The sequence below is a fragment of the Arvicanthis niloticus genome, chromosome 4, assembly GCF_011762505.2.
Source record: "Arvicanthis niloticus isolate mArvNil1 chromosome 4, mArvNil1.pat.X, whole genome shotgun sequence".
Classification (NCBI taxonomy): Eukaryota; Metazoa; Chordata; class Mammalia; order Rodentia; family Muridae; genus Arvicanthis; species Arvicanthis niloticus.
The window spans coordinates 64416604-64444163 of NC_047661.1; the positions used below are offsets into that span (position 1 = coordinate 64416604).

The window sequence follows — 27560 nt, forward strand, 5'->3', positions numbered from 1 at the left end:
CTGTATTAAGAAGACTTCACATATTTAAATCTATTAATAAGGAGAAATTTGCTCTAATTCAGTACTTTATTTTGGAGACCTTTACATCCTTGATCATTATAAAAAACCAAAATTGTACAGTATCCTGGGCTGCAGTTTCATTTTAATCTGTAAAGTTGGACCTCTGAGAAGAGTAGGGACGAGATGAAAACTTTACTTCAGAAGCAGGTGTGGTAGCCTCAACGCTTGAGGCAGGAAGAGTGTTGCAGATTTCAGGCCTGCCTGGACTGTGTAGTGAATGTGAGTCTGGGATGGGCTGTTCAGAAGACATTTATCTTTGTAAGGAAGAAAACATCTTACATTTTCTCAATTCTTCCTCAGTGTGCTTTAAAAATATCCATGTAGAAGTCTCCAACAACCCTGATGACAGCTAGGCTTAGTGTCTCATTCCACAGCATTTCTACATTAATGAGAAAAAACATTGTGTTCTCTATTGCATTGGTTTACTCTACAGAACATAATAGAAACTATCAAAACTAAAGACAGTTCCCTCCCCTTGGTCATTAAGCTTTCCTTTTTGTGAGTGTGGAGAAGATAGACAGCATCTTTAGACCAGTGAAGTGGACATCCTTAAGTGGTGAGTGTGAACAGTTGTCGGTGTATTAAGGTAGACTTGTATACTAGTTCTTAACATTTCTGAACTCTCTCTCTTTTTTTTTTTAATTGTTCATTTCTGAACTCTTGACAGGGTTTTGAGATGCTTTCTGTTGAGGTAATTGACAGAGCTGTTTGCATTAACTCTTAGTTGTAGGGAACAGTCTTAGTTCTTTATAAGAAAGCCATGTTTGCTCTTGGGCCAAAAATAATACCTCAGTCCCATTAAGTTTTGTTCTTAAGGGAACATGTAGTAAACAGTATAGATTATATTAGATACTAGATAAATAGATTGAAAATTCTACTATTAAAGCTCAAGGCTAATGGTAGTCGATAATTGCTGTTTATTAAATGCAAACTGTTTACACATTCCTGAAATAGATAAGTAAACAGGTTCTAGAGAGCCAAATGGTTCACCCCACACCACACGTTCTTTTTTTGTGTTGAGATTTTTTTCTATTTTTCTTTTCTTGAGAATAGTTTTTTTAATACAATATATTCTGACTATGCTTCCCCTCCCCCAACTTCTCCAAGATCCTTCTCACCTCCCTTCTCGTCTGAATATAGACCCTTTCTAGCATCTAAGGAAAAATAATAGAACATGGTAAAGCAAATCCAAATGAATCAGAATAGATGTAACCAACAAACAGTCCAGAAAAATAGCCAAAGCATAAGTAACACATACAGATGCAGAGACATACACGCCCATACACATAGGAGTCCATAAGAACACAGAACTGGAAGCCATAGTATATAGGCATAGGATCTTTAGGGTTAAAAAGAAGAAGCTTTGACAAAACATTTTGAGACAGAGAACCTCCAGAGATACCATTTAGTCTGTTTGTGTTGATCATCTACTGCTGGGCATTGGACCAACCCTTAAGAATGGTTTGTTTCCTCAGTGAGACTCTGTTGGAGAAAACTGAAATTTCATTTCAAAGTAGTTAATCAATTGCAGATAGCTTCTAGGTTGTAAATGGGGCTTATGTCCACTTTTCCTCTCAGTGTTGGGACCTCATCTGGCACAGACTTGTGCATGTTCTCAGTAACAAAAGATTTTATTTTTGATCTGCCCAGTTTCTAAGAACCCTTTCTCTTTCCATGTGTTATGCTGCCCCCTATGGTAGGATGTAACAAACAGTACAACAGTTTCCAAGTGTGATGGGTTTAATAATGAACCTCCCGAGAACTTAGTTAGCTGCTTTTCCTGTGGTTTTAATCTGACATTATTGAAGATATGAGGCCACAAGACCTAAGTTGTAAGAGGAAGAAAGGATCATGAGAAAAGGAATCAGAGGCTCTAGAGTCTATTCTATGCTGGCTGTTTGTCTCAGTGTGACAAGTCTTCCCCGTGTTCTAGAGTCACCTTGCTTTGCCAGTTATGAGTGTTTGTCTATGTAGGTTTAACTGTGTCCGCTCACTATATCATTTTTAAAAATTATTTTCTCAAGAAATTCTCAGCTCATACTGAATCTTTGGCATGTAATAATTTAGAATACAGATTATTAACTTTTGCTCCTCTTTTATCTTTATCAGCTCACTTTCAGCTAACAAGAAAAACAAATGGGACTACCAGAGGTCAGGTCTTTATCCTCCTGATTTTTTTCATGGAAACAAGCATGTTTTGGAAGTCGTTTCTGAAGAAACTCCATTCTTTATCTCTAATTATTAGATTCTTTCTAGTGATGATTTTTATCCACTTCCAGAAAGAACTATGTATACACAGGCATACACAAGTATACACATGAATACATATGCAAAGTAGATAATGAATACATTGTGTCTTTAGGTTCTAAACAATAGTGGATAGACAAGGTCTAGTTGCACATGCCTATAGTCATGGGGACCAGAGAGACGGGCTTTAGACCAGAAGCTTAAAGGTGACAGGTTTGTGGTAGCTCTACTAGAGCTGGAACTGCCAGAAAGACTCTATATAATAATGTAGCCAACAGCTGAAACTTAAAGGGAAGCCAAGTTAAGTTACACGCTAGAGAATGATGTTCTCCTCAGAAAGGCTGTGGCTTAGTTTTGTCCATAACTCTAACTCCAGGCTGTGTTAGGTCTAGGCATGTCTAAAGAGCACTTGTCTTATATAACATTTGCTACTATGCACAACCCTGTGTGTGGCCGTCCTTGCCTTGTAAATGAGAAGAAATGAAAGCATGGTAAGGTCTGGCTTAACCTGATTCAGAATCTGGGGGAGATGATGACGCGGGGAAAGGAGCAGGCAGTGAGGGATGAGGTGGGTTCTCTAAACACGGGGAACGGTAGTTTGTGGTGCTTGAGCTTGGCCTCTGACTCTTTCACTGACTATTCGATCATGTGTTTTACCGAACTCTTCTTTATCTGTACAATGATGCCCTTTTTTCAGACGTTTTTCAAGGGTTAAGTAAAATCACATATGTAAAGTGAGTAGCATAATGCCTAAGAAATGAGGCTAGTGTGTACACATAGTCCTGTGACCTGGCTTTGTCTGCATCTGTTCCTTAAAATGCGGTTCATTCTCTACAACACATGTATCTTTTTTGTGGTCTTTAGCGTTCAGTCATTATGTCACTGCTAACATACAAAGGTTATGGAGAAATAAGCATAAAATAGGTTAATACTTTAGCAAAATGTATACTAAACTGGGCTTCAATAAAAAGAAAATAAGCTCTAATCAAAGTGTTAGTGATCTCAGCAGTCATTAGGCCATAGCTGTTACTTGTAGTAGAATTTGTCAGTGCATCTGTACTTTTCCCAAACTTTAACTGTAAAGTTTCTGCTTAAATGCTCTGTAAGCCTTACATTTGATTGAGAAAGTAAATGTCAACTTGTGATAAATTTCTAATTAATTTCTACTAATACAGTTTTAAAAAATTTAACATTGTTTGAAACTATAGTTGCTCAAAATATATTTTAAATCTGTGTGAATCAGATTATTTTTAATTTATGTCCTATTCACTGAAAGTAATGAAAAGAATATTTTAATTAAGAGCTTTCTATGTAAACTAAAGATATTTTCCCTATAGAACACGATACCTTACTTAATACGTGAGAAGCAGAGACAGGCTTCTCCCTAGGTCAGCCATGGCTACTTGATGAGAGCCTGTCTCAAAAACAAAAACAGAATGGGGAATTTTAAAACTTTGAGTACAAATGATACACTTCTGAAATATGCATTAGTACCGAGCAGAGTTATTCTAAGATGTCTTTGAGGCAGATTATGCTATGTATAATTACAAGGGCAATCTTTTTAATGTTATTTTGTTGGTGGCAAGGAAGATGGTGTGTATGATAAGCATGCCGTCTTCAGGATGAATTTCATGTTAGTTTTGATATATAAGTTCAATATTCTTAAATAGTATTGTAGCAAGCATTTGTTAGTATCAGAAAAAAAAATAGATGTGACTGCTAGAAACCACTTATTTTACCTAGGCTTTTGTGTAACTTTTATAATGCATAATAGAGAGTTAATGAAAAAGGTTTTCCTCCCAAGAACTGGCAAATGCCCTTAAAGGAGGAGAGAAGTGGGACTAGAAAGTGTCACCGTGTAGTGGGAAGGGCGGATGCTTTGCTGTCTGGCTTTGATCAGATCAAACATCTCAGACACCCTTGGAGCTCTGGCAAATTCTAACGAGGTCAGCTGAGTACATTGCTTGAGGAGGATGGCTAACATGGGGTTATATTTTCATTCATGTTTGTATGTACTTTATGTATATGTGGGTGTCCTAGAACTCAGAAAAGGTACTAGATCCTCTGAAGCTGGAGTTAAGACAACCCTTGGTGCCTGATGGGGGTGGGAATAGTAGTCAGAATCTTTGGCAGAATAGTAGGTGCTTTAACTCCTGAGCCATTTCTCCAACTGAAACGTTTTTTAGTATGTGGTTTCATGAACAAATTCTTTAGTGTGGCACTGAAAGCTTTTGGATCGCCACATGTCACTTTTCTATTGTGAAGAATACCATAACTAAGGCAACTTATAAATGCAAGCATTCAGCTGAGGACTTGCTTACATCATGGTGGGGAGTGTGGTGGCAGGCAGACAGTCAGGCATGGCACTAGACAAGTAGCAGAGAGCTCACATCTGACCTTCAAGGACAAAAGACTAGTTCTGGTGGTGTGTGCTTTGAAATCTCATCCCCTCCCCCTTCTTCCTTCTCCCTCCCCCATGATTCATTTCTCCAACGAGGCCACACCCTCCTAATCCTCCTCAAATAGTTTCACAAAACAGGACCAAGCATTCAAATACATGAATTAGTGGGGCTCATTCTCATTTTAAGTATTATATCATAAAACATAAATATCTTTAATTGAGAGAGAGAGAGAGAGAGAGAGAGAGAGAGAGAGAGAGAAATAGTTTGAGAATTCAATTTTTAAAATAATTCTGAAGTGCCCAGTGCTTTAGCAGGAAGGCAATAGTACATTCATTTCCCTTTCCTGCTCCTGACTTTCCATTTATATAGATCTGTTACTGTAAGTTTCTGTAATGGAAACTGATGGAGGAGACTGGGATCATCAGCTCTAAAAGTAAGGCCACCACTTGGCTTTATATTTAACAGTGTGATTGGAATCATACAGCATGCAGTCCTTTTAGCTGTTTAAATACCATTTATTAAGTTTCTTAATAAGTTAAGTGTATTTGGCCTGAAAATTCACTTTTTATTGTTGAATAATATTCCTTTGTCTGTTTATTTATCCACCCACCTAATGGAGAGTATTTTGGTTTTCCAGATGTTGACAACCGTGAGCTGCAGATGAGGAGTAGCATAGCTGTATATTTCCTTTCGTGAGAACCTGCCAGGGTGTCTTCTGCCTGTGCTGTTTTTGTGCTCTCACTGTCAGCGAGTGCTCTGTCCTTACGGTGCTTGGCATTGTCAGTGTTGTGACTTGGGCTGCTTGAGCTGTGTTGCCTCCACCACTGTTTGCATCCGCATTTCTCCAGTCAGGTACATTAGTGAACATAGTTTCAGGGAATACTTACCATACATACATCTTCTTTGCTGCGTTCCAGGTCTTTTGCTCATTTTTAAATTAGACTGTTTTCTTAGCAATGCTGTTTTTAGAGTTTTACGGATTTTTAAATAAGAGTTATTTGTTATATTTTATAAGTATGTTTGGCTTGTTTTTGATGTGTCTTCTTATTTTATCTATAGTGTCTTTCAGAGAACTACTTAATTTTAGTGATGTCCATCTTCTCTATTATCTTTCATAGATAATGCTTTTCATAATGTAACTACAATGTCAGGGTTAATCTGCTTAGGTTTTTTTCTTGTGTGTTTGTAGTCTACTTTAAGATAATTTTTGAAAAGGGTATAAGGTTTATGAGTGATGGTGTTGATGCTGATGTAGAGGTCCAGGTGTTGTGGTACCATCTACAGGAGACTAACTTTTTTCCATTATATTTTGTTTGCATCTCTGTCAGAGATCTGTTGACTGCATTCACATTGGTCTGTTTCTGGGCCCTCAATCCTGTTTCGTTATTTGCTCCCTAACTGTTCTCTTGATAGCTGTAACTTTGTGAAAAGACTTAAGGTGGGATATTGTCAATCTTTCCATGTTGTTCTTCAGTATTATATGGGCTTTTTCATGTCTTCTGCCTTTCCGTTTAAATGTTGGAGCATTTGTCAACGTCTGCAGAGTAACTGCTAGGATTTTGTTTGGAACTGTGTTAAGCATTTTGCTTCTGCCGAGCCTTCTCAGTTTTAGAATTTTAGAATTCTTTTATTACATACTCAGCATGTGAATAGTAATTCAAAAGAAAAAAGAAAACCTACAAAAGTGATAGGAATGTTCAGTTTTTAAGGCGTCTGCCATTAATAGATTTAGCAGTGTCCTTAGTAAATTGGAGAAAGTGATTTCTGCAGTGAAACATATGTAATCACTTAAGTTTCTTCATTGAACACTAGAGGGCCATATAGTACCTTGTTAATGGTGCTGTTTTCATTTATTTAAATACATCAGTGCCTGTCTATTATTTCTTGCCTCAATTTGGAATAAATATTAAGGGAAGTTGTATATATTGACATAATATTTTTGTATTTTTTAAGTCAAGAAACTAGCATATTATTTTGGTATTTAGTAACAAAAAGATATAGTGTATCTTGTACATGTGTACAAACTCACTTTCTTTGGAAGGATGAGTACATTTTTGAAAAATTCTTAAGAATTAACATATAATTTTTAATCAGAAGACCTCCCATGACTAATAATTGATTGTCCTGGGCTTCTTCAGCATATGTGCAAAAAGAGTAGGTCCCTAAATGAATGTGGGCTGAGGGCACCCAGTCATCCTGAAGTAAAGAATGCTTGACCAGTTAATTTTTCTTGACTTCTCTTAGTTTGGTGGTGCTGGTGAACCATAACCACTAGCTCCTAACAAAGTAGTGTGAATACCTGAAGAAGAACATGAACAGTTTCTTTAGACTCTTAGAATATGGATGAGTACTTGTTCAAGTTCAGAATTTGAGCAGAATCCTGATTAAATTGTCACTTCTTGCCTCTATTTATTTGATAGAACATTTCTCACTCTTAAATTTTGTATCTGTTTCTGAGGGACATAACACGTTCTCACTAGTCAGTGTTCATGCTGTTTTTAAGAACTGGGCAAGGATTGTGAACTCAGTAGAAGTATCTTAGCTACAACTGTGAACGTTGGGAAGAGAGGGGCAGGACTCTGATACTACCACAGGCAAAAACATCACATTCCTGAGCTTCTCCACCTGATCTGTCATTTTATTATTAAGCCATGTTTGGTTTGTCAATTTAAATTTTTTGGGCAGGTTAGTCCCTGTGCATTCGATGGCTGTTACAGTGCTGTCTCCTGATGTGGTTACAGTTAGTGTGCTCTCTCTCACCACACACTTGCCACTTCTCTGCTCTGCTGTTGTTGTTCTGCAGAATACACACTCTTGTGTTCTGGCAGTGTAGTGTGAGTTTGTTTAAGTGACTAAACACCTTTTGCTCAGGTAATGGAATTAGTTACAGTCATCTGTTGGTGAAAGTTAAATCCTTAAATGATTAAAAATGTAATCCAGATGAGAAGAGGGATCAGTATCTGATGTGAAAAATGCTTGTGCAGCTGCTTTCAGTGCAGGCCATACTGCTTGTTGCCTAAGCATTGGGGATGCCAGGCTTGGCTTCTTATGCATGTGTTTTCAGATGGTGTTTGTGATTTCTTAATGGGCTGCATGCTCCAGTTTCAATAAAGCCTTTCTCTGGCTTTATTTTCCAATGGACCACCTTCATTTTAGATCATATACAGAAAAAAGTGGGTGTTCTCACTCATTGCAAAATCAAAATAGTTTTCATCCAACCAATAGGCATTAGTAGCAGTTGGATAGAGATACAGCATTGAGTGCCACAACTGTATTCTATGGTCTGTTTTCATTTTGAATTAGATTACTTTCAGATGTTAAACTGCCAGGTGATCTAACTTCTTCATCAACATGAGCATCATTGCTTTTATTTTTATGTGTATGAGTGTTTGCTGTAGTTATGCCTGTGGACCACATGTGTGCTTGGTGTCTGAAGAGGCCAGAAGAGGGTGCCATATCTCCTGAAGCTTCAGTTAGAGACAATAATGAGGCATCATGTGTGTGTTGGGAATTAAACCCAAGTCCTCTAGAAGGGCCATCAGTGCTCTTAACCACTGAGCCATCTCTGCAGCCTGCAGGGGACCCCATTTAAAGGAAATATGTATCTCAACTTGCACAAAGGATCTGAGGTGGTCTGTATTTAGGAGTAGCATGACAAAATGCAATATATGTGAGAGCCCGTGCCAGTGGAAATACTGCAGTAGAAATGAGGCTGAGGACTGAAGAGCACGGATGGAAGGAGCTACAGTTGGGGTAAGCTGATAATAGCATGTAGGGTGGGCATTCCTGAGGCTGAGTCCCAGGATTCTTCAAAGTGTGACTCTGAACTGACAATACCACAAACATCTTGAGTGCCAATTAGGAATGCAGGTCAGCGAAGTCTATCCCAGGACTACTTAGCCAAACTCTAGGACTGGAGTATGCATTCTAAGTGAGCTGTCCTAACGTTTGTAGCACACTGGTCCATAGAATGGTGCCATAAAACTGAGGACAGTGTACACAGTTCTCTCAACAAAGGGCAAATATTCTGTGTCTGTTCTCTCTGCATCTCTTTCTCATTTACTGTGTTTCATGAGTACCTTAACAGGTTGTACCCTTGAATATATAACAAGTGCATTAAGGTGCACAAGTAGCAGGGGACACTGATCTTTACAGTTAGATAGCTAGTCAAGGCCAAGCTGTTAACGCTCTGATGATATTAAGAATGATGGTAGTACCTATCACAGTATTGCTGAGAGTGTTCATTGAGGCTTGAAAGGTAGCCAGGACAAGTACTGGGAGTCTTCAGCAACTATTAGCTGATTATATCTCATAATGTCAGTTATTTCAAAGTTACAAGTCTGTGCTAAAGCTAGCTTGATGGCATGTCATGCAAAGCATTGTTGGTTTCTAAGAGATTGTCGGGTGAATTGAAACTGTTCCACTGACTTCTGCCTAAATGATTATATCATTTAACTTGGAGTTGAACTGTAGGCTATTTAAGTTTAGTTAGTACTAACTGTGAAGTACTTTCTCAGATTATTACGTAATGCTGAAACTAGAAGGAATTTGGAACTTAAGATATTGATAAACTTGGGGGCCAGTTGGAAATGTTGAGAAGAGATGAAAACCTGTGTTGTATTCTTGTGATGACTGGGTGCTGTAGACTCAGTGACTGCAGTAACAGGGAGGAGGGTCCCTTTGATACACCCGCAGGTTCTGCTCCTGCTGTGTACATGCCAGAGAGAATGCCTAAATGTTTACACTTATTTTCTTTATTTTTTACCTGTCTGCTACTGTGTGGTTAGTTGAGAATTCATGAGATAAAGTTGAAAGTGTGATGATAGGAAATTTAAAAGTGAGCTTATTTTCTTATTCTTATATTAAAGTAACTCAGATGAAATCCAAGCCATGACATTTTCTATAGTTTTATATTTTATTTTGAAAATAGCCAAAGTCTTGCTAAGTTAGTTCATTTTTAGTAGTTATCAAAGTGGGAATTTGTTACCAAATATTTTCTACCTCAGAATAGCAACTCATCTTTTCATCTTGGATCATCTTTTGTCCTTAGCACTGTGGGTAAAAATCGAAATTAACACTCTTGGGAAAGACTACACAGATCCATATTATCGTGAGGACTCTGTAGGTGCCATTTCACAGTGAAGGCTTTGTAGGTACCGTATCACAATGAAGCTGTATACTCGGTGCCCTTCATTTTTATGTATATTTTGTTATCCATTGGCACATTGAACATTCAGGATGCTTGTACAAGTCAGAGTGCAGCATGAGGTGAAGCAGTGGGTCTGAGTCAGCATAGGCTGCTTAGTCACCTTCCCTGATGATGCAGTCTCAGGCCTTACCCAGATTGTTCTTCTTACCTGAGCTGCCTTGGACTTTATTCTGTGACCGCAGATCACTTGGAAATAGCATATCAGTGTGAAAAGCAAGCTGTGCTTTTTGTTATGACAGCCTAAGTGATCACAGGATGTTCCTTTAAACAGAAATGTCAGCCTGTTTTTTTTTTTTTTTTTTTTTTTTTTTAAGGGAAGAGGATGTGGTCTACACCCTTCAGAGTGAGCAATATTAGGGTTCTACTGCAAAAAGGAATTTTTCCCTGAAGACAGGAATACCACAGTGATCATCTTTGAGAAAGTATATGCAGAAGGATGATGTATTATCTATGGTCTCCTTCTTGCTTGCCTATTCTTATATAGAGACTAGAGATGGATAGCTGGTGTCTTAATCACTCTGTCTCAGGCCTCTCACTGCACCTGAGGTTTGCTAGTGTGGATAGCCAGCACACCTTGGGGATCCTTCTCTCTTCAGTTGGGTACTAGGATTTTAGATGCTTGTAAATATAAGCATGGCCCACCAAGCTTGTAAATATAAGCATGGGAGTTGGGTGTTGAATTCAAGGTTCTCATGTTTGTATAGCAGGCACTTACCCAACCGAGCTATAGCTCTGCAGCCTCTCACTTCTCCCTTTTAACTCTTAAGATCTTTCTACACAAGTGCATTTGGGATTATACAAGTTGAGTTAATTTATCTTTTTTGATAGCTAATTAGTGTTTTATTTATTGAAGAAATGAAAACTCAGACATCTGCTTTAAAATTAATGTAGAGATTTATGAGACTGTCAGTTTATCCAGGAATGAAAGCCTAAATTATTTTCTGTAGTTTGATTGTATGTTTAAACTATTTTATTTAGAGTAAATATTTCTATACTTAAATTCTTTTATTTTATTTATATTTTAAAGGTGTGTGCACACATATCCCCTGCTTCCCACCCTCAGCCCAGCAAGCACAGGGTAGTCTGATCTCTAGGCCTGCAAACAAGCTTAGGGCTTTTGCAGGAGAAATAACTGAAAGGTTCATGAGCTATTTATGCTAAAGCTTGCTTATAAAAGTAATTTAAATGACAGACTTTAAGTGTTTATTTTGAAAACTGTGGAAGATGAAGTTGTTTGAGGCTCTTTGTCGTCACACGAGGTTGGAATTCTTGCATGGTTGAAATACCTGTAATTACAATGCCATTTTTGTCATAGTTGACTTAAAGGTATAGCTATATTAATCACCAGCTGAATTCTTGGTGAGCAGCTGTGTAAGGCCAGTCTAACAGCTGGGGTAGCCCGGCATAGAGCATGAGAGTTAAACTTAGTCATGAAGTAAAATATGCTATAGACAGACACAGAGGACTTCATACTGGGCACTGCTGAGACACTTAGAAAACTTAATCTGAAAGTTGGATTTTAGTTTATAATCTCAAATATTTCTTTGAATGCATGATAAAAGAATGAGAAGTTTGTTTTGAAGTTAATAGTTCATAGATACAAATATAGTATAAAATTTAGACCTTACATTAAAAAATTATATCTATCATCTATACACTTTGCGTGCCATTGCCTAGGTCATTATGGTGGACAGGAGAAGGAAACAAAAATATATAATTTATTTTAGTGTTAATTTCTTGATCATCTTTTGGTCCATTTTAAAAAGTTTTCATTATATCTATACCTACTTTTCAGTTAAAATATTTTCACTGTATACAACTCAACTACACTATCTAACACATTGTCATAGTTGCCTGTTTTTAAAGAGTATACACTACTGAATTGAAGCAGTGAGTTTTGTTTACATGTATTCTATTTTAAAGCTTCTAAAAATCACATTTATTTAGAAAGAAAGAAAGAAAGAAAGAAAGAAAGAAAGAAAGAAAGCAAGCAAGCAAGCACATACACGTGAAGGTCATAGGACAACCTTTAAGAGTTGGTTCTTTCCTACCATCTGGGTCCTAGGGATCAAACCCAGGCCATCAAGCTTGGCAATAAAAGCACCTTTCTTCACTAAACCATGTTGCTGGCCCTTGGTTATGTTTTGTAAAGCTAACTTTGCTAACTTGTGATAAAAAAGGCTCATTAAATTGATAATCTAGAATTATGAGACATGTACAGACATGTACATGAGACTAATAAAGCTACAGTATGCACTCCAGACTATAGAATTTCACTCTCAGTCTTGTATTCCATCCTTCCCTTTAGGGAATCTGAAGTGTAGAGTAAGCAGCCAGCCTAAGGTTCCCAGTTCATGGTGACACTGAACCTAGAATTTAAAATTCACCTGATATTCTGTGTGTGCTGTACAGTTGCCTGTCAACTTTGGATAATTTAGCCTAGAGCAGTGGTTCCCAACTTTCCTAATGCTGGGACCCTTTAATATAGTTCCTTGTGCTGTGGTGACCCCGAACCATAAAATTATTCTCATTGCTAACTTCATAACTATAATTTTGTTACTGTTATGAATTGTAATGTAAATTTATGATATTCTTAGGCGACCCCTGTGAGTTTGTGAATTTGTAGCTGCCAGGTGTATTTGTGGGACACCTGCATACACTCTGTACTGTTTCAGAAGCCAAGCTACTGTCTGCTTATGTGGTCAGTGGTTACAGGTTGTCCTCTGCTTAGATACTGAAACTTACCAGAGAAGCTCAGTAGTATACTGTAGTACTAGAAGTGTGCTAGGAATGGTGGAATGCCCCAGAAACTGTAACTGGAAATTGTGAGCTTCCTGACAAGCATTCTAGGCATTTAAATGTTGTGTACAACTTCTCTAGAAATCATTTTGGATTGGACTTTAACCCCCCCCCCCCCCGCCCCCATTTTTAGTTTTTTAAGACAGGGTCTCCCCATGTAGCTCTTGCTATCCTGGAACACACTCTGTAGACCAGGCTGGCCTCTAACTCAAACAGATCCTCCTGCTTCTGCCTTCTCTGTGCTGGGATTAAGGGTGTGTGCCACCACTGCCCGGCCTAGATGTTAAAATTTCATAAACACAATTCTTTCATTTTATTTTGTTTCATGAATACTAAAGGTATAGGGGTCATACTGTATAGTTAAAATTTAATTTTATTTTGAATTATTTTTCTATAGTTGAGTATTATTAATACAAGGGAACAATTTATTGGTTCATAACTGTTCCCTGTTTGTTTCAGTTTCTCCATCTTCATGCATAAATCTCTTAATGGGCTATAGTATAAGAGTCCCATCTCTTTGGCACTACGCTATGAAAGACTGAAAATTAATTCAGCACAGTTTGACAGTACAATGTACTATATTGGAAAAATAGTTATTCTGACTTATTTTACTTTAGTAGTACTATTAATTTCAAGTATCTAGAATATTCTGTTTCACCAAGAACACAGTGGTGTTAACAAAAGTAACTTAAGTTCACAGAAGCATTGAATAATACTAAGATCCAATAGCATGTGTTAATATTTTTCCCATTGGAAAAAATGTGAAAACTTATTATACAAAATGAGTTTCTTAAGGCTAGTGCAGTGGCACTTTTATGTAGACGCTGAGGCAAGAGGATCCTTGGAGAGAAGATTGCTTGAGACCTGGAATTTGAGGCTAGCCTGGGCAATGTAAAGAAACCAGCTTACTGTGTTAGTAATTGAGGAGCCATGCATACTGTCCACAGTGCCCTTCATGGATTGTGGTTTTCTTGAATACTTAAGCACGTGAAGCTGGCTCTAGCTTAATGTCAGTGGTCATGATGCTATACACTGTCCAGGTTGTCCTGCTGTCCAGGTTTTCCTTCATCGATCAGGGGTTTCTTGTATATTTGAAGTGTTTGATATTTGTCACATTTCCATTCTAGATTGACAACATAGCTTCAGAAATAAGAATTCCTCAAAGCACAGACACTTGGAAGTTAATAGCTCGCGCTGATCATCACTAAAGAGCTATCTTTATGTCTGTATCTTGATAAAGGCTTGGCTAGACACTTGCATTTAGTGTTAGGTTTGCTAGAGTTGCAGTGCTCTGCACTATCCAGTTGAGGGCAGCTATTTACCAATTAAAAAGAGTTTAGAATGCTACCACTTGGTGCTTCTGAAAATGCGGTTTCTGATATACAACAGTACTCACTTTCTCTTCTGTGTTTTTTATTGTCATAAGTAATCATGGGAATGTGGAAAACTCCATTTCCTTCATAATAATTGTTTAATTCTTTAGAAGCTAAGAGAGAAAACTTTATGTACACTTAAAGTCTTTCCCTGTCCCAGATCCTTTAAACTCCCATACTCCTTCCCCACTTACATTAGACTTTAAAGATTGTGCGGATTGGCTAGATCTGAGAATCTAAATCTTAGAAGAACATACACGTAAACAATGTGGCTTTACAGATCTTTGAGGCTTTTAAGTGTAGATGTGAGTACAGACAGTGTTCATTGTGCTATTTAATGAATCAGTGGGCTAAGTAAAAGTTAAATTGCAACTGGCCTGTTTGGTATGTTTTTATATGCAAAATGAATGCTAACCTCACAGAATATACAGCCCTCTTTTATTTTTGTTTTTGTTTAAATACAGAAGTATCATTTAGTTTAGATGATATCTTCCCTATCATTTTGGAAGGAATTAGAAGTGCTAATTGTTTTCAGAGATTATCACTGAAATATATTGTTTTAAGAATAAAGATCTCAATCTGTATAAAATTATATCATAATTTTAGCAAAATAGTGATTATATCTGGGGATACATTAGCAAAAGGGATATTCTAAGGAGACAGAATATGAGTGAGGGTTCTAATTATATGAACAAAATTTCAGTCTTCCTCTAGAGAGTAAAGTGAGCATCAGAGGACACTCGCAGACTACGAGATGGTGGCATTTCTTCTGGAGAGGCTGGTGGGACCATAGACACCTTTCTCTTAACTATCAGTTGTAACCCCCTGCCGTGCCCCCCAACCGTAGTAGTTTATAGATTTCCAGTGTCCTTATGCTCTTTTCTCTGTCCTAACCCTGGATCTTTGTTGGGGAATGATGTTGTGCATGCACTGCCATTCGTTTCTTAGAGCTGTCCTTGTTGAGAAGTGACACATGACTGATCATTGCCTTCATAAGTTATTTTATAAGAAAATAAGTGTATGTGTGTAGATGTATGTGGGTGTCTGTGCTATGTACTCCCATGCATAGGACAAAGGAGAACACTGGATGTCCTGTGCAATCACCCCTTGCCTTATTTCCTTGAGATACAAGACAGTCTTTTGGAGCTAGGGTAGAGGCTGACAGTCCTCAGGGATCCTCATATCTCAGTTCCCTGCACAACAGTTACAGACTCATGGGACCACACCAGCTTTTTTTATGGGTGGGTGCAAAGCTTCATACTCAGGCCCTCAGGTTTGAACAGCAAGAACTCTAAAGTCTGCTAAGCCAAGTCTCCAGTGCCTGGGTTCAGGACTATTGTTGTATTCTACTATCATTTACTTTAAAATTATTACTGTAGTTGAACACATAATATAAAAACTAATGTTTGTACTTTGTTTATGTATATTCAGTGGCATTACATACACTCTAGAACTCTCCCCCCTTTTTTTCCGTGAAACTCTGCAGCAATTCTCCACAACTTTGGGTCCACCTTTGTGCTTTCTGTTTCTGAACTAAATTGGACCCAAACACTAAGTTTTTGATTATAAGTGGAGTCATGCTACACCTGTCTCTTTGTAATGTGATTGTTTTACTTAGTATGATAGCCTCAACTTTCAATGATGTATCGAGACTGGAGCTTTCTTTTTGAAGGCAAAACAGCATTCAACTGTGTGTGTAGCACTTTGCTTACTTGGGTTATTTGCACATTGGGATTGTTCAGAGTAATGCTGCTACAATCATGGTACTTGTAGTCAAATTTCTGCTTTTAAATCGTGTGTGTGTGTGTGTGTGTGTGAGAGAGAGAGAGAGAGAGAGAGAGAGAGAGAGGGGGGGGGAGGGAGGGAGGGAGGGAGGGAGAGAGAGCGAGAGAGAGAGAGAGAGAGAGAACTGCTAGTGAGTTTGCATTTTAAACTACATATCAAATTTGTCATTAGAAAGAAAGACCTGGATTAAGAACATCAGGATTGGGCTAGGAATATTTCTCATGTACAAACTGTCTTTTCTTTTCATTAGTCTACTTACTTATAGAGTGAGATTGATCTTTCCAAAGTGGGAGGGGTTATGGGAAGAAGCCCAATGAGGTGGCTCACCCTGTAATTCTAGCATTGGGGGTTATAGGCAGGAAGATCACCCGTTCAAGGCCATTCCTGGCTTCAGGATTGAGGTCAGCCTAAGTGGTTAGTTTAAGTAAATATTTGAGATTATGCCCCCAACTAATAGTTTGGGAATACTTTCAAGTAGAGTCTTTGCCTCCAGAGTTTACCTTGGGCATTAGGGAGCTATTGAAAGTTTTCTAAAAGTAAATGTTATTAGCTCAGTCCTTCTGTGTTTTAGGAAGGTTTGTCTAACTGGTATGTTGGAGGAATTAAGCACTAAGAATCTCCACAAACCATTCAACATCTCCTCTACCTCTATGTCAGACTCGATGACATGTTCACACTGCATGGGTTGCTTAGAGCATGTTCATGTTGAGAAGTGACGTCTGTGATTACTGCCTATCATTGTTTATTTTATAAATAATGAACAATTTATGTGCCTCCAGTCAGTCATGTGGCTATTATAATAGACTCGGGGACTATTTCAGAATTACAGAGAGACTGAGATTGATAATCTCTAGTAAGATGATTCGAGGTTATTAATAGCTAGAGAGAGATAGGGTGTGTTTACTGTCTTGGTGAGCATGAGATAAAGAATGGTCTGCAAGGAAAGAGAAAAAAGCATGCTGACAGACACTTGCAAAGAGCCCCCACTGATGTAGATGAGACTGAACAAGCATGTTGTTTTCAACATGCATAAACACTCCTTAAATTTGAATCGACTCAAAGTATTCTTCAGACACTTATAGTGACTTTTGAGAAAGTAATTTTAAGAGAACATAGAGTTGTGTGTGTGTTGAATTTTATAAAGAAACTCTTGCCTTCCCCTTTCTGGGGAGCACCTTGGTTATTTAGGTGGAGTGCTCCCAGGACCCTGCCGCCCAGCCCTGCTTTGCTCCTGTCCGCACTGCTCACTTGCTGTGGGAGCTCACCAGCTGTTTGACTGGCAGGAGCAGGAGCGCTCACTTCAGGAGTTTATAATTCCTGGCTATTCTAGGACAGTTTGCACTTCACCAAGCCTCAGACAGGTCAGGACACTCGCAAAGAGAAGGTTGGAAGACAAAAGCCGCAGCAGGCCTTGGGTTCTCAGCCTTTTAAAACTACTAGTAATTTTTTCAGTTTGTTGGTGAGTGTTTTAGTAATGTGTCTGTAGTACATGTAGAGAGTGTTCGTCAACCAAGAGGAGTTTAAAATGTCAAAACCTGGAAAAGCTCCTGTGAACCATGGCTTGGTTCCTGTTGATCTTAAAAGTGCGAAGGAGCCTCTGCCCCATCAGACTGTGATGAAGATATTCAGCATCAGCATCATTGCCCAGGGCCTGCCCTTTTGTCGAAGACGGGTAAGTCTGTAGCATTCGGAAGCGTGAATGTTAAGTGCTGTTTCTCTTCCGGTAAAGCACTGCTTCAGATTTCCCGTGTGTATTTATGAGGGAAGCTAACAATGCGTTGTGTAGCCAGGGAAAGCGTGCACGGCAGCAGCTTTAGAGGTGATCTGGAGCCTGACAGTGGGGGCTGGGGGGACCCACTCTGCCCTTTTGTCTCGTCTGTTTTTCATGAGATTAGAATCCTGTAAACTTATTTCAAGTGGTAGATGTGAAAAAGATATGTCTTGAAATATGCTGATAAACATTAGAATCTCAGTTTTGTAGCTTTTATTTTGATGAGAAACCAAAGCTGCTGTTGGTTTATTCCTTACATGTGGGAAATGCAGCATCTAGTGTAACAAGCACTACAGGTAGGTCCTTAGGCTTCTTGGGCCTGTAAAGCTGGGTTATTTTTACAAGCTGTTTCATGAATTAAAACTTCATAAATTAAAAGAGACGTCACTTGTTTTGCTGAAACAGAAGTAACACACTCCTCTGTGATAAAGTTTATATATAGCCATCCCGAACTAACTTGGACTTGCAGAACTAGTGTTAATGTATAATCAGTGTAAGAGCCAAGGATTTTTTTTTTTTTTTTTCAGTATGACCCACTGAAGCTGTAGGATTAGCAATACATGTTTCTTCTGACTTAGCTGGTGGTGCCATTTTGAATTATTTACTAGAGTGATTTTATAGCTATGAAATACGTTTATGATCTTGAACATAGTAAGACCAAACACACAAGTGTCTCTGTGTATCTGTGTGTGTGTGTGGGAGGGGGGATGTGTCTGTCTGTCTGTCTGACTGACTGTCTGTTTTTTGGAAGTAAATAAGAACTTGTTTAATCAATGTTGTCTGTGTCTTATATCTCTTATAGTTACTTTTTTTTTTTAACTGAAGGGGACAAGAATAATCCCATAACACTAGAAAACTAGTTTTGTCTCTATAGAGACATTTACTGAGGCTTAAGTAAGCTTTTAATTTTTTTCTAATTAGCTTAGTTCCTTTTGAGTGATTTCAACTTCTATCTTAAGTAGGTGGCAGCCATGTTGGAAAATGAAGTTAAACAATGTCTTCTAAATTTTGAAACTAGACCCGAAGTGTTCTCTCCTCCTGTTTCTTCTTTCCTTTTCTGTTTGTTCTGTCTTCATGGTTCCTTGTCTTTCACCTGTCAGTTTGAAAGCTGCTGTGGAGTGAGGTCACTGCTCACATTTGAGATTTTACAAGAGGCTCTGACAGCTGTAATGCCATTCGTAAAATAGTGATTAGTTTATTCCTTCTATAAAAGAAAATACCAACACAAATAGGTTTAAAAGACAAAAAATTAGCAAACAAAAACATGAGGCCTTTTTTTCCATTAAACAATTGAAGTATTAATAACCAAGTTAATTTTGTTTTCTTGTTCTTATTTTGTAATAAACTTACAGAGTTTTAGTTTGCAGAAGACTTTCTGTCACAGTGCATTTGTTTGGTAACTGCATAGAAGCTGATCCTGTAGGAAGAATTAACCAGGACCTTGATGGTTTCCGGCAGGTTTTCTGATGTCAGAAAACTTATAGCCTTGCAGCTGCAATGCCATGATAAAACTAAGTATGGAAATAAAAGTTGTTCTAGAAAATTAGAAGTAAAGAACATGGCTAAAGATTTGAAACAGTCTTTTAATCAATCAGTATGTCCAGGTTTTGTTTTATAAAAACAGTGTTGACTGTGGCATGACTCATTGCCTCTGACTCCTGGAAACATCAGAGTTGTGAGACCTTCTCTTTCCATATTTGGTTGCTTTAAATGGATTTTCATCATCTTTGTTAGTTTAGTATGACAGATATTTTAAGTGTTTATGAGAGAATTCTTCTGAAATGCCATATAGTTTGATCATATTTTATGCCAGATGTTTTGGAGAGGTCATATCCCTTCCATAGGTGCTGACTCAGTTGGTGTTTGTGGGGGATAATGTTTTGAACAAAATTAAAAGCGTGACAGCAGCCGGGCGGTGGTGGCACACGCCTTTAATCCCAGTACTTGGGAGGCAGAGGCAGGCAGATTTCTGAGTTTGAGGCCAGCCTGGACTCCAGAGTGAGTTCCAAGACAGCCAGGGCTATACAGAGAAACTCTGTCTCGAAAAAAGTATGACAGTATGAAAATTGTGGGAAATTTTTTATAACCATAATTATAGCTATGATTTTAACTTTCATCTCTCTCTTATTTTTTTTTTTAAAGAAAATGTGTTCATCTTATCAAAGTATCATAACTATGTGAGTAGTCTAATTTATTAGGTTTTCTAGGCCCTCACCTAAAGTGTGTGAGCATTAAAGTTTTTTTAACAGTGAATAAATAACAAACTGGCTACTGATCATTCACTACTGAGTTGAAACACTTTAGCACTGAGGAGCCCATCAGCTAGAACATTCAGTAAGACTCAGCTCTGCAGGAGCGAGGGTTCTGCTGTTACAGTGCAGAGAGACTTCCCATTCTCACACACACACACACACACACACACACACACACACACACACACACACACACACACACCTGTAAAAGTAATCTTAAAAGATCAGTTTTATAGGTAATTCTTAATATCAAGGAGATTGGGGGATTTACCTTGTAATTTTAAGGTGTTTTGATTATCCTTTAGGAGAACTGAAATACTACACGAATTGCTTTATTTTTCCTCGAAACTGGAATGCTTTTAATTATGATAGTAACATCAGTAACATTCTAAAATTCCAGTTTCGTTACTTTTCTACGTTTTTGGTCACATCTAAAACAAGAATGCAGAATTGATTTTCTTTTTTCTAAGAGAAATGTTGGTGAATCTTAGAACTAGTATATTAGAAGAAAACCAGTATTACAGTTAATATTAGACCGTATAAATCTCACTTATTCACTCATTCCCGCTTTGGAACACTCAAATATCTAGACTACTTGTATAGAATTACTCTGAAATGTTACTGTTTTGATTCAGATCAGATTCTTAAACATCTGGTTGTGTTCATTTAGCGTGGAAGACTGAGTGGGGTAGAGCTTGGGGACAGGCAGTAAGTGTGGGAAAGGAAGGACTCACGGATTCTTGTCTGTTGTTCATTTGTGTTTATGGTTTGAGACCATCTTACTGTGTAGTTCAGGCTAGCCTTGAACCAGAAATTCTTCTACTGTGCCCTACCTAATACCAGGTTTTTGGTGTGTGTACCACCATATTTGATTTTAAAGAGCCCAATATGTAGCCTAGGTACTGCGCCATTGTTTTGTTTTGTTTTGTTTTGAACCATTATGGTCCTTAGCAACTTAATGTGAGCTGAATACCGTAAACCAAGAAGTTTCTCAGTTAGTAGACCAGGAAACAGAGACTCACACAGGTGAGCTCTCCCAGTTTTCATGGTGAATCTGAGCAGTGATCTTACCTGCTGTCCTTACTACCATCTCTGTGGTCCACATACACCTTTTCCTAACATGCTTGGCACGTTTCAACTACTGTGATAAGTAGGTTTAAGATAAATCTGGGAGCATATTACATTAAAATTTATTTCTCTGAGGGAAAATACTTCAAGTTTCAAAGCATCGACTAACAAGTAAATTTTTGTAGCACAGTCCATTTGTAATCTTAAACTGTCTTGTGGAATCACCTTCAAGATTTTTAACTTAAGCCACACATTATAAGACAGTTGTACTCGTTAAAATCTTGAAATGCTTATGTCCCTGGCTGGATTGTTCTTGTTGCCTTGTTAGCCAGGGGTCATACCTAATCAGCTGAGTTCAGCTGGCAGCCATTGAGACAGGTCTTCCTCAGGCTGGTGCACTGTCCTTGCTGTCTATGGCCTCAGTCAGTGCTTTGGACAAGGACAAAGTGACACAGCATCTCTTCAGCAACATTGTTTAGGGTTTGGGTTTTTTTTTCTTAATCATTGTGCCATTAATAGAGACAAAGCTGTATTCAAATTTTTAGTGTTCTTTCAGACATAACCTAATGGGTTGTTTTGTATGTATAGACTTCAGTTAGTTTAGGCTGTATGTAATTTTATTCTTGTTCTTTTAGTGGACTTTAGACCAGCCAGGTAATTTTTCAGAAAATGTCTGCCATAATTATTAAGAAAATGTATTAGGTTTTTGTTTGTTTATTTTTTTGTTTTATTTTGTTTTTAGGAAGAATGCCTCTAATGATCCCGTTTGTAGTAAAATCTTCATATGTGTAGGAATTTTTCATGTTACTAAAAACTAAACCACAATCATGAGGGCCTTTCTTGGTAAAGCAAAAGTATAAATTAGTATCATTCTGAATTTAGAAATGTAATATCTCCCCAAATAATCTGAGTTGAATAACTTATGTAGTCAATTTTATTTTCCTTTAATAACTTACATCTCAAAAATAGGACATGCTTATTATATGCAAAATAAAAGATTTTTCTTTACAGTTTCCTAAATTGTTAGTAATTCTTCTGCTCAGAAAACAACCAGAACAATAATTTTATATATTTAATTGTTTTTATACAAAATTGGCAGTTAGATCCATTCTTAATGTATTGCTGATGTTTCTCCAAGAGTGTGAGTACTAGCAAGTTATCTACTCTGCCACATTCCTCTACAATTTTTAATCTGAATAGTGATATGTGTATATACAAAAAAATTGATAATATTCACAGATTTGTAGATGTAGAATTACTTGGTAAAGAATTAACTTTATTTTGTTCTTAGTGGATAGTAATGAATTGTTTTCCAGAAAATTGTACCAATTTTAAAATAACACAAAGCCCATCTAACCTTACTATAAAACATACAGAGAATCCCAAGCCTATTTATTCTTACGTAAACATTTTATGTCTGTTCCAATATTTCTATTAAGTACATATCATCATACTTCATGAAGAAAATAAGAAAATAGATCCAAAATTATTTGTTCATAGTGATCATCTTTGTTTGTGGAAAAGGACCTTTGCCAGAGACTTGTCACCTGTATTATTTCCAACTCTAAGGATTTTCTTCTCTTAGCTATGTTTCTGTGTCTTTGTCCAAATAGATTGTCCACAATTTGTCTAATTTTAAAAATGTTTTTCTGGTTCAATGTTGTCTGTTTATTGCTGGTCTTCTGATAGATGTCTTGGTTTTTATGTCACATTATACTCTACACTCCTGGATTTTAGTGAGATATTTTTACAGTATTAATGGTGGCCTCTCCCGAAGTGTACTGCTATTAATAATCTGCACTGCGAGAGTCCTTCTCATGCTAGCAGCAGCAGCTGCCGAACACTTGCCTGTTTCTTACACAGTGTTACTTAGGTCACATCTGTCATAGCTTTGTCCATTAGCCACTTTTCTAGGCTTGCCCTTCTTTCCTCTCTCTGTTGAGTTCCATTCCTGCCATGTTAACTTTTGATCATCATAGTTTTAGCAAGTCTTCTTGTTTAAGATGCCTTGGTGGACAACCGCAATTCAACTTGGTTTCCACACACTGTAAATTTCTGCATCTGACGCTCAGTGTCTGTTTCCAGGACCTTCAGCGGAATATATAAACATTCACAAGTATCTCTTTAGCAGAGATAAATATATGACATTTTAACACACGTCAGACCCCTTGTGTTACCTGTGGATCTTTGTCTCCAGGTTCTTCCAAGACCTCACTGTGGAGCCTGGCTGGCTGCGCCTTCTGCCAGGTGCCCTGCTTCTTTGTGCCTAGTGGGCTTCATCTGATCTCCTTGGCCCCAGTGCACTAGCTGTTCCACCATTGCCCTGGGCCTGCTTTGGGCTGCTCAGTGGTGTCCTGTGATACTTTGTAGAAACACTTGGTGGCTTCAGTTAGGCTGTCAACTCTTTGACCACAGAGGCCGACTCCAATACTTTTTATGCTGCAAGTGATATGCAGGAGAACGTTAGTGTACAGATTTGTATAACTGGTTTGTTGAAATAGCTGTTAAAATCGGCAATTTCTTCTAGGAGTTTTTGTACTCTTAGAGCATGGCATGTTTTTGTTTACTGTGTTTTAAAATGACTATGCAGCTGTGATTTTGAATATTTTATTTTCTATATTTAACCAAACTCAGATACGGTTTGACACTTAATTTTAAAAGTAATTACTACTTACCAATTTTGAAAATGAAGGCGAAACAAATGCACAGTGTAGTCATGTAGGAGGTACTTTTGAGAGTCAGTTAGGAGGCACGGGGGATTGAAAATGTCAGAAAAGGCTAAAAGAGAGAAAAGCCCAATACTTGGAAGACGAAGATGATCAGTATTGTGGTATGAGCTCATCTAGAAACAGCTTTGAGTGAGAAGGTAGAAATGTTACTTCTTGCTCCGCTGGAACATCAGAAAGGTTGACATTTCAGATCCTCCATGTCCTGTAAGGCTGCAAGTTGCCATGTAACATCTGCAATTTAAAATCCTACCAGTCTTTTCTTCCTTCCTGACATGAGTACATCTGTACAGACATGAGTACACAGAGTAGAAATCAGGAGTTCCCTGGGGGAACTCTTGTCTCTAACATGCAAAGCACCGGCTAGAAATAGAAGCTCCTATATAGGGCTATGCAAAAATTTAAAACAAACAAGCAAACAAACAAAACCCTACAACCTTGTAAGAGTCTCCCATCTGTGGTAAAACTTAAAACCATTGTAATACAAAAGGGGAAATGACTAAATGGGCCACTGTACAAAGAGGGGCCCCCCCAACAGTTAAGAAAAGACTTCAGAACGAGGACATCCTGAGTTTTGCAGGTAAATGGATGGAACTAGAAAATATCATCCTGAGTGAGTTAACTCTGACCCAAAAGGACATGCATGGTATGTACTCACTAAGTGGATATTAACCAAAAAGTACAGAATACCCAGGCTACAATCCACAGAACTCAAAGAGGTTAACAAGCCGAAGGGCCCAAGTGAGGATGCCTCAAACCTACTTGGGAGGGAGAAGAAAGCAATCACAGGAGGGGGAAAGAGAGGAAGGGTCCTGGGTGGGAAAGGGGACAGGAAGAAGAAAAGGGGAACATGATCAGGTATTGGGTGGGGGAAAAGGACTGAAGCCCTGAGGGCCAACAGAAAGAATGGAAACAGGCAACCTTGGGAGGTAGGAGGTGGGGGGACTCTGTAGAATGCACCAGAGACCTGGGAAGTGAGAGACTTTCAGGACTCAAAGGGAGGGACCTTGAATGAAATGCCGTGCAGTGCAGAGAGGAAACTTGTGGAGTCCACCTCCAGTAGAAACACAGGGCATCGAGTGAGGGACAGGGTTGCCATCCTATAGTCAAAACTCGGACCCAGAATTGTTCTTGTCTGAAAGGACTGCAGGGACAAAAATGGAGAAGAGCCTGAGGAAAAGGAGGTACAGCAACAGGCTCAAAGAGATCCAGCTCAAGGGGAGGTCCCAAGACCTGACACTAATACTGAGGCTCTGGAGTGCTCACAAAAAGGGACCTGTCATGACTGCCCTCCGAAAGACCCATCAAGCAGCTGAAAGAGTCAGATGGAGATATTTACACCCAACCAATGGACAGAAGCTGCCAACCCTTGTGGTTGAAGTAGGAAAAAGCTGGAAGAAGCTGAAGAGGAGGTTGACCCTGTAGGAGGACCAGCAGTCTCAATTGACCTGGAGCCTCAAGATCTCTCAGACACTAGACTACCAACCAGGCAGCATACACCAGTTGATGTGAGTTCCCTAACACATAGACAGCAGAGGACTGCCGGGTCTGGGTTTAGTCAGAGAAGATGCACCTAACCCTCAAGAGACTGGAAGTCCCAGGGAGTGGAGAGGTCTGTGGGTGAGGCGGAGGTATGGAATGTGGAACAGTCAGAGGGTAGACCGGGAGGGAGATAAAATCTGGAGTATAAAAAAAAATGATTAAATAAAATAAAAAAGAGAAAACTTCAGATAGCTTTGTTTTCAAACAGCTGACCTGAGGATGGCAGGGACTCTGGACTGTTTGTGTTTACATCTCATTTCTTTGTGTTAATTCTGCTGCTGCCAATATCTACCTGCCTGTTGCCAATAAACACAGAATACCCAAAACCAAGTTGAGAGCTTTTTTTCTAACCTTTAGATTAACAGGACTAGAGAGAATTCTGTGCTCTTCCGAAGTCCATAGATAAATAGTCTTACATATGCTGCTGTTTTGATGACAGTAAAGTGAGGCAGTGAAAGTAATTTGGTATGCAGATATACAGATGAGATACTACTTTATAGGTATTTCTAAAAAAGTACCCTCATCTAGTACATAAGATAACCTCCTAAAGTAGATTGAGTTACATTATTCCTACTTACATGTATGAGAGATCTGAGGTGTAGGAGGGTTTAAGAACTTGTCTTATAACTAACTAGGAGATAAGTACTTCTGAATGGGGTAGTCAGGCCGCAGGACTGTTAGTCAGCCTAATCACAGTAGAGTGGATTTTCATTGCACTGCAGCTAGGATCACTTTGATCTTGCCTATGGTATGATGTTGCAAGTACTAATGGCTGCCCAAAGATACTGAGTACATGGAACAGAGCTGAGAGGCTTGAATGGACTTCTTCATAAAACATGTGGTCTACATTCTTCACACACAATGATCTCAGTATGTAATCATGACATTGCTTTCTAGACATATTTCCATCAGATCTTTCTAGTATTGGGTTTTGCTTCCATTGTTAAATTGAAGCATAAAGCAAATTAAGTGAGCACAGGCTATACAAATCTTCAACCACACTGAGGAAATGCTGTACAGATGGTAAGTAGCCTGTTGGTGATACCAGCAGGCAGGGTACTCAACACTTGTAATTTGTGTTTTAAGAAATGAGTTGAATATCAAGACTTGTAGAGTGAGCAGCAAATAAAAAAGTACTCTAAAAATAAACTTGGAAGTTCTGGCAGAATAAATTGTTTGAAATAAGTCTGCACAGTCCCTTGCCTATACACCAGCAATCTAACCTAAAGTCCTAGAAAGTAAGACTTATAAAGTTGACGTACAATGTCTTTCTTTAATACTTATCTAAGTGATTATTTTGTTGCAGAAATAATGTAATATGCTAGAAGTTTTTGTAATATGTAGTTTATGTGCTGTATTACCTTTCTAAAGTTCAAAATGTACATATATGAATGCAGCTGTCTTCAAAGTTAGAGAACCAAGTCTGTTGAACTGTAACATTCAATATATATATATATATATATATATATATATATATATATATATATATATATAAACACACATACATACATACACACACACATATATATATTGAAAACACGTGGAGGTTTCAGGATTGTTTAAACTTTCTCTTAAGTCTCTCTCTATATATGACTTTAAAGCATCTATTGCATGGATAAACACCTAAATTCTATTACCTAGTTATAGATAGGTCAATGTAATATAATGACAGTTTGTGGTTTAAATATTCTCATTAGTGATTAAGATATGGCAGATGTATACATTAAATGATGACCAAGAACCCCAACCACATCTGAAGGTCTGTGCACATTAAAACAAGAGCAAAGCTAAATTAAGTTTAACCTTCCATTACAGGATATATCTGTTCACTGTGCATTCTGCTAATGTTGTAGATGGATTAAGACAGAGTGGCTTCCCATAAGGAGACCACTGATGGCCTTTCTGTCTCTTGAGAGACGTATCTCCTGTTATAGTTATATGTCCAAAAATCAGAAGAACAAGCTGGATACTCTGTACTTGCCTATTATAATGCCAGCACTTGGAAAATTAAGACTGGAAGATGTATGAGCTCAACTCAACCTGGGCTGCATAGTGGGACCCTGTCTCAAACAAAAACAAAACCGTAGGTAAATGATTTCATTCATTTATCAAATAGGTATTAAATAAGCAAGGTAATCGTTATAGTTACAGGATGCACTTGAATTTGAGTTGTGCCAAAATACAACGTGTCAACAGACACGTATTTTTATTTTTGAATGGTTTATTTATTATGGACTTAAAAGTGTGTGTGTGTGTGTGTGTGTGTGTGTGTGTGTGTGTGTACACATCTATGCAGGGCTCCACAGAGGCCAGAGGTATTGGATCG

The 27560-nt window shown here is 38.2% G+C and overlaps 1 protein-coding gene across 4 annotated transcripts in view; it reads left to right on the top strand.

The window, feature by feature from the left end:
- The window catches only part of Fbxw7 (F-box and WD repeat domain containing 7), a 155298-nt gene that overhangs the window by 84702 nt on the left and 43036 nt on the right, over window positions 1–27560 (top strand). The window contains exon 1 of one of the 4 annotated variants that reach the window (XM_034500252.2): window positions 17255–17547. The exons of the other annotated variants lie outside the window; for them this stretch is intronic. Within the exon in view, the coding sequence (XP_034356143.1) occupies window positions 17401–17547 (147 nt within the window). The 5' untranslated portion in view covers window positions 17255–17400. Of the gene's footprint in view, window positions 1–17254; window positions 17548–27560 lie in introns of those variants that run through there. 4 annotated transcript variants of the gene reach the window in all.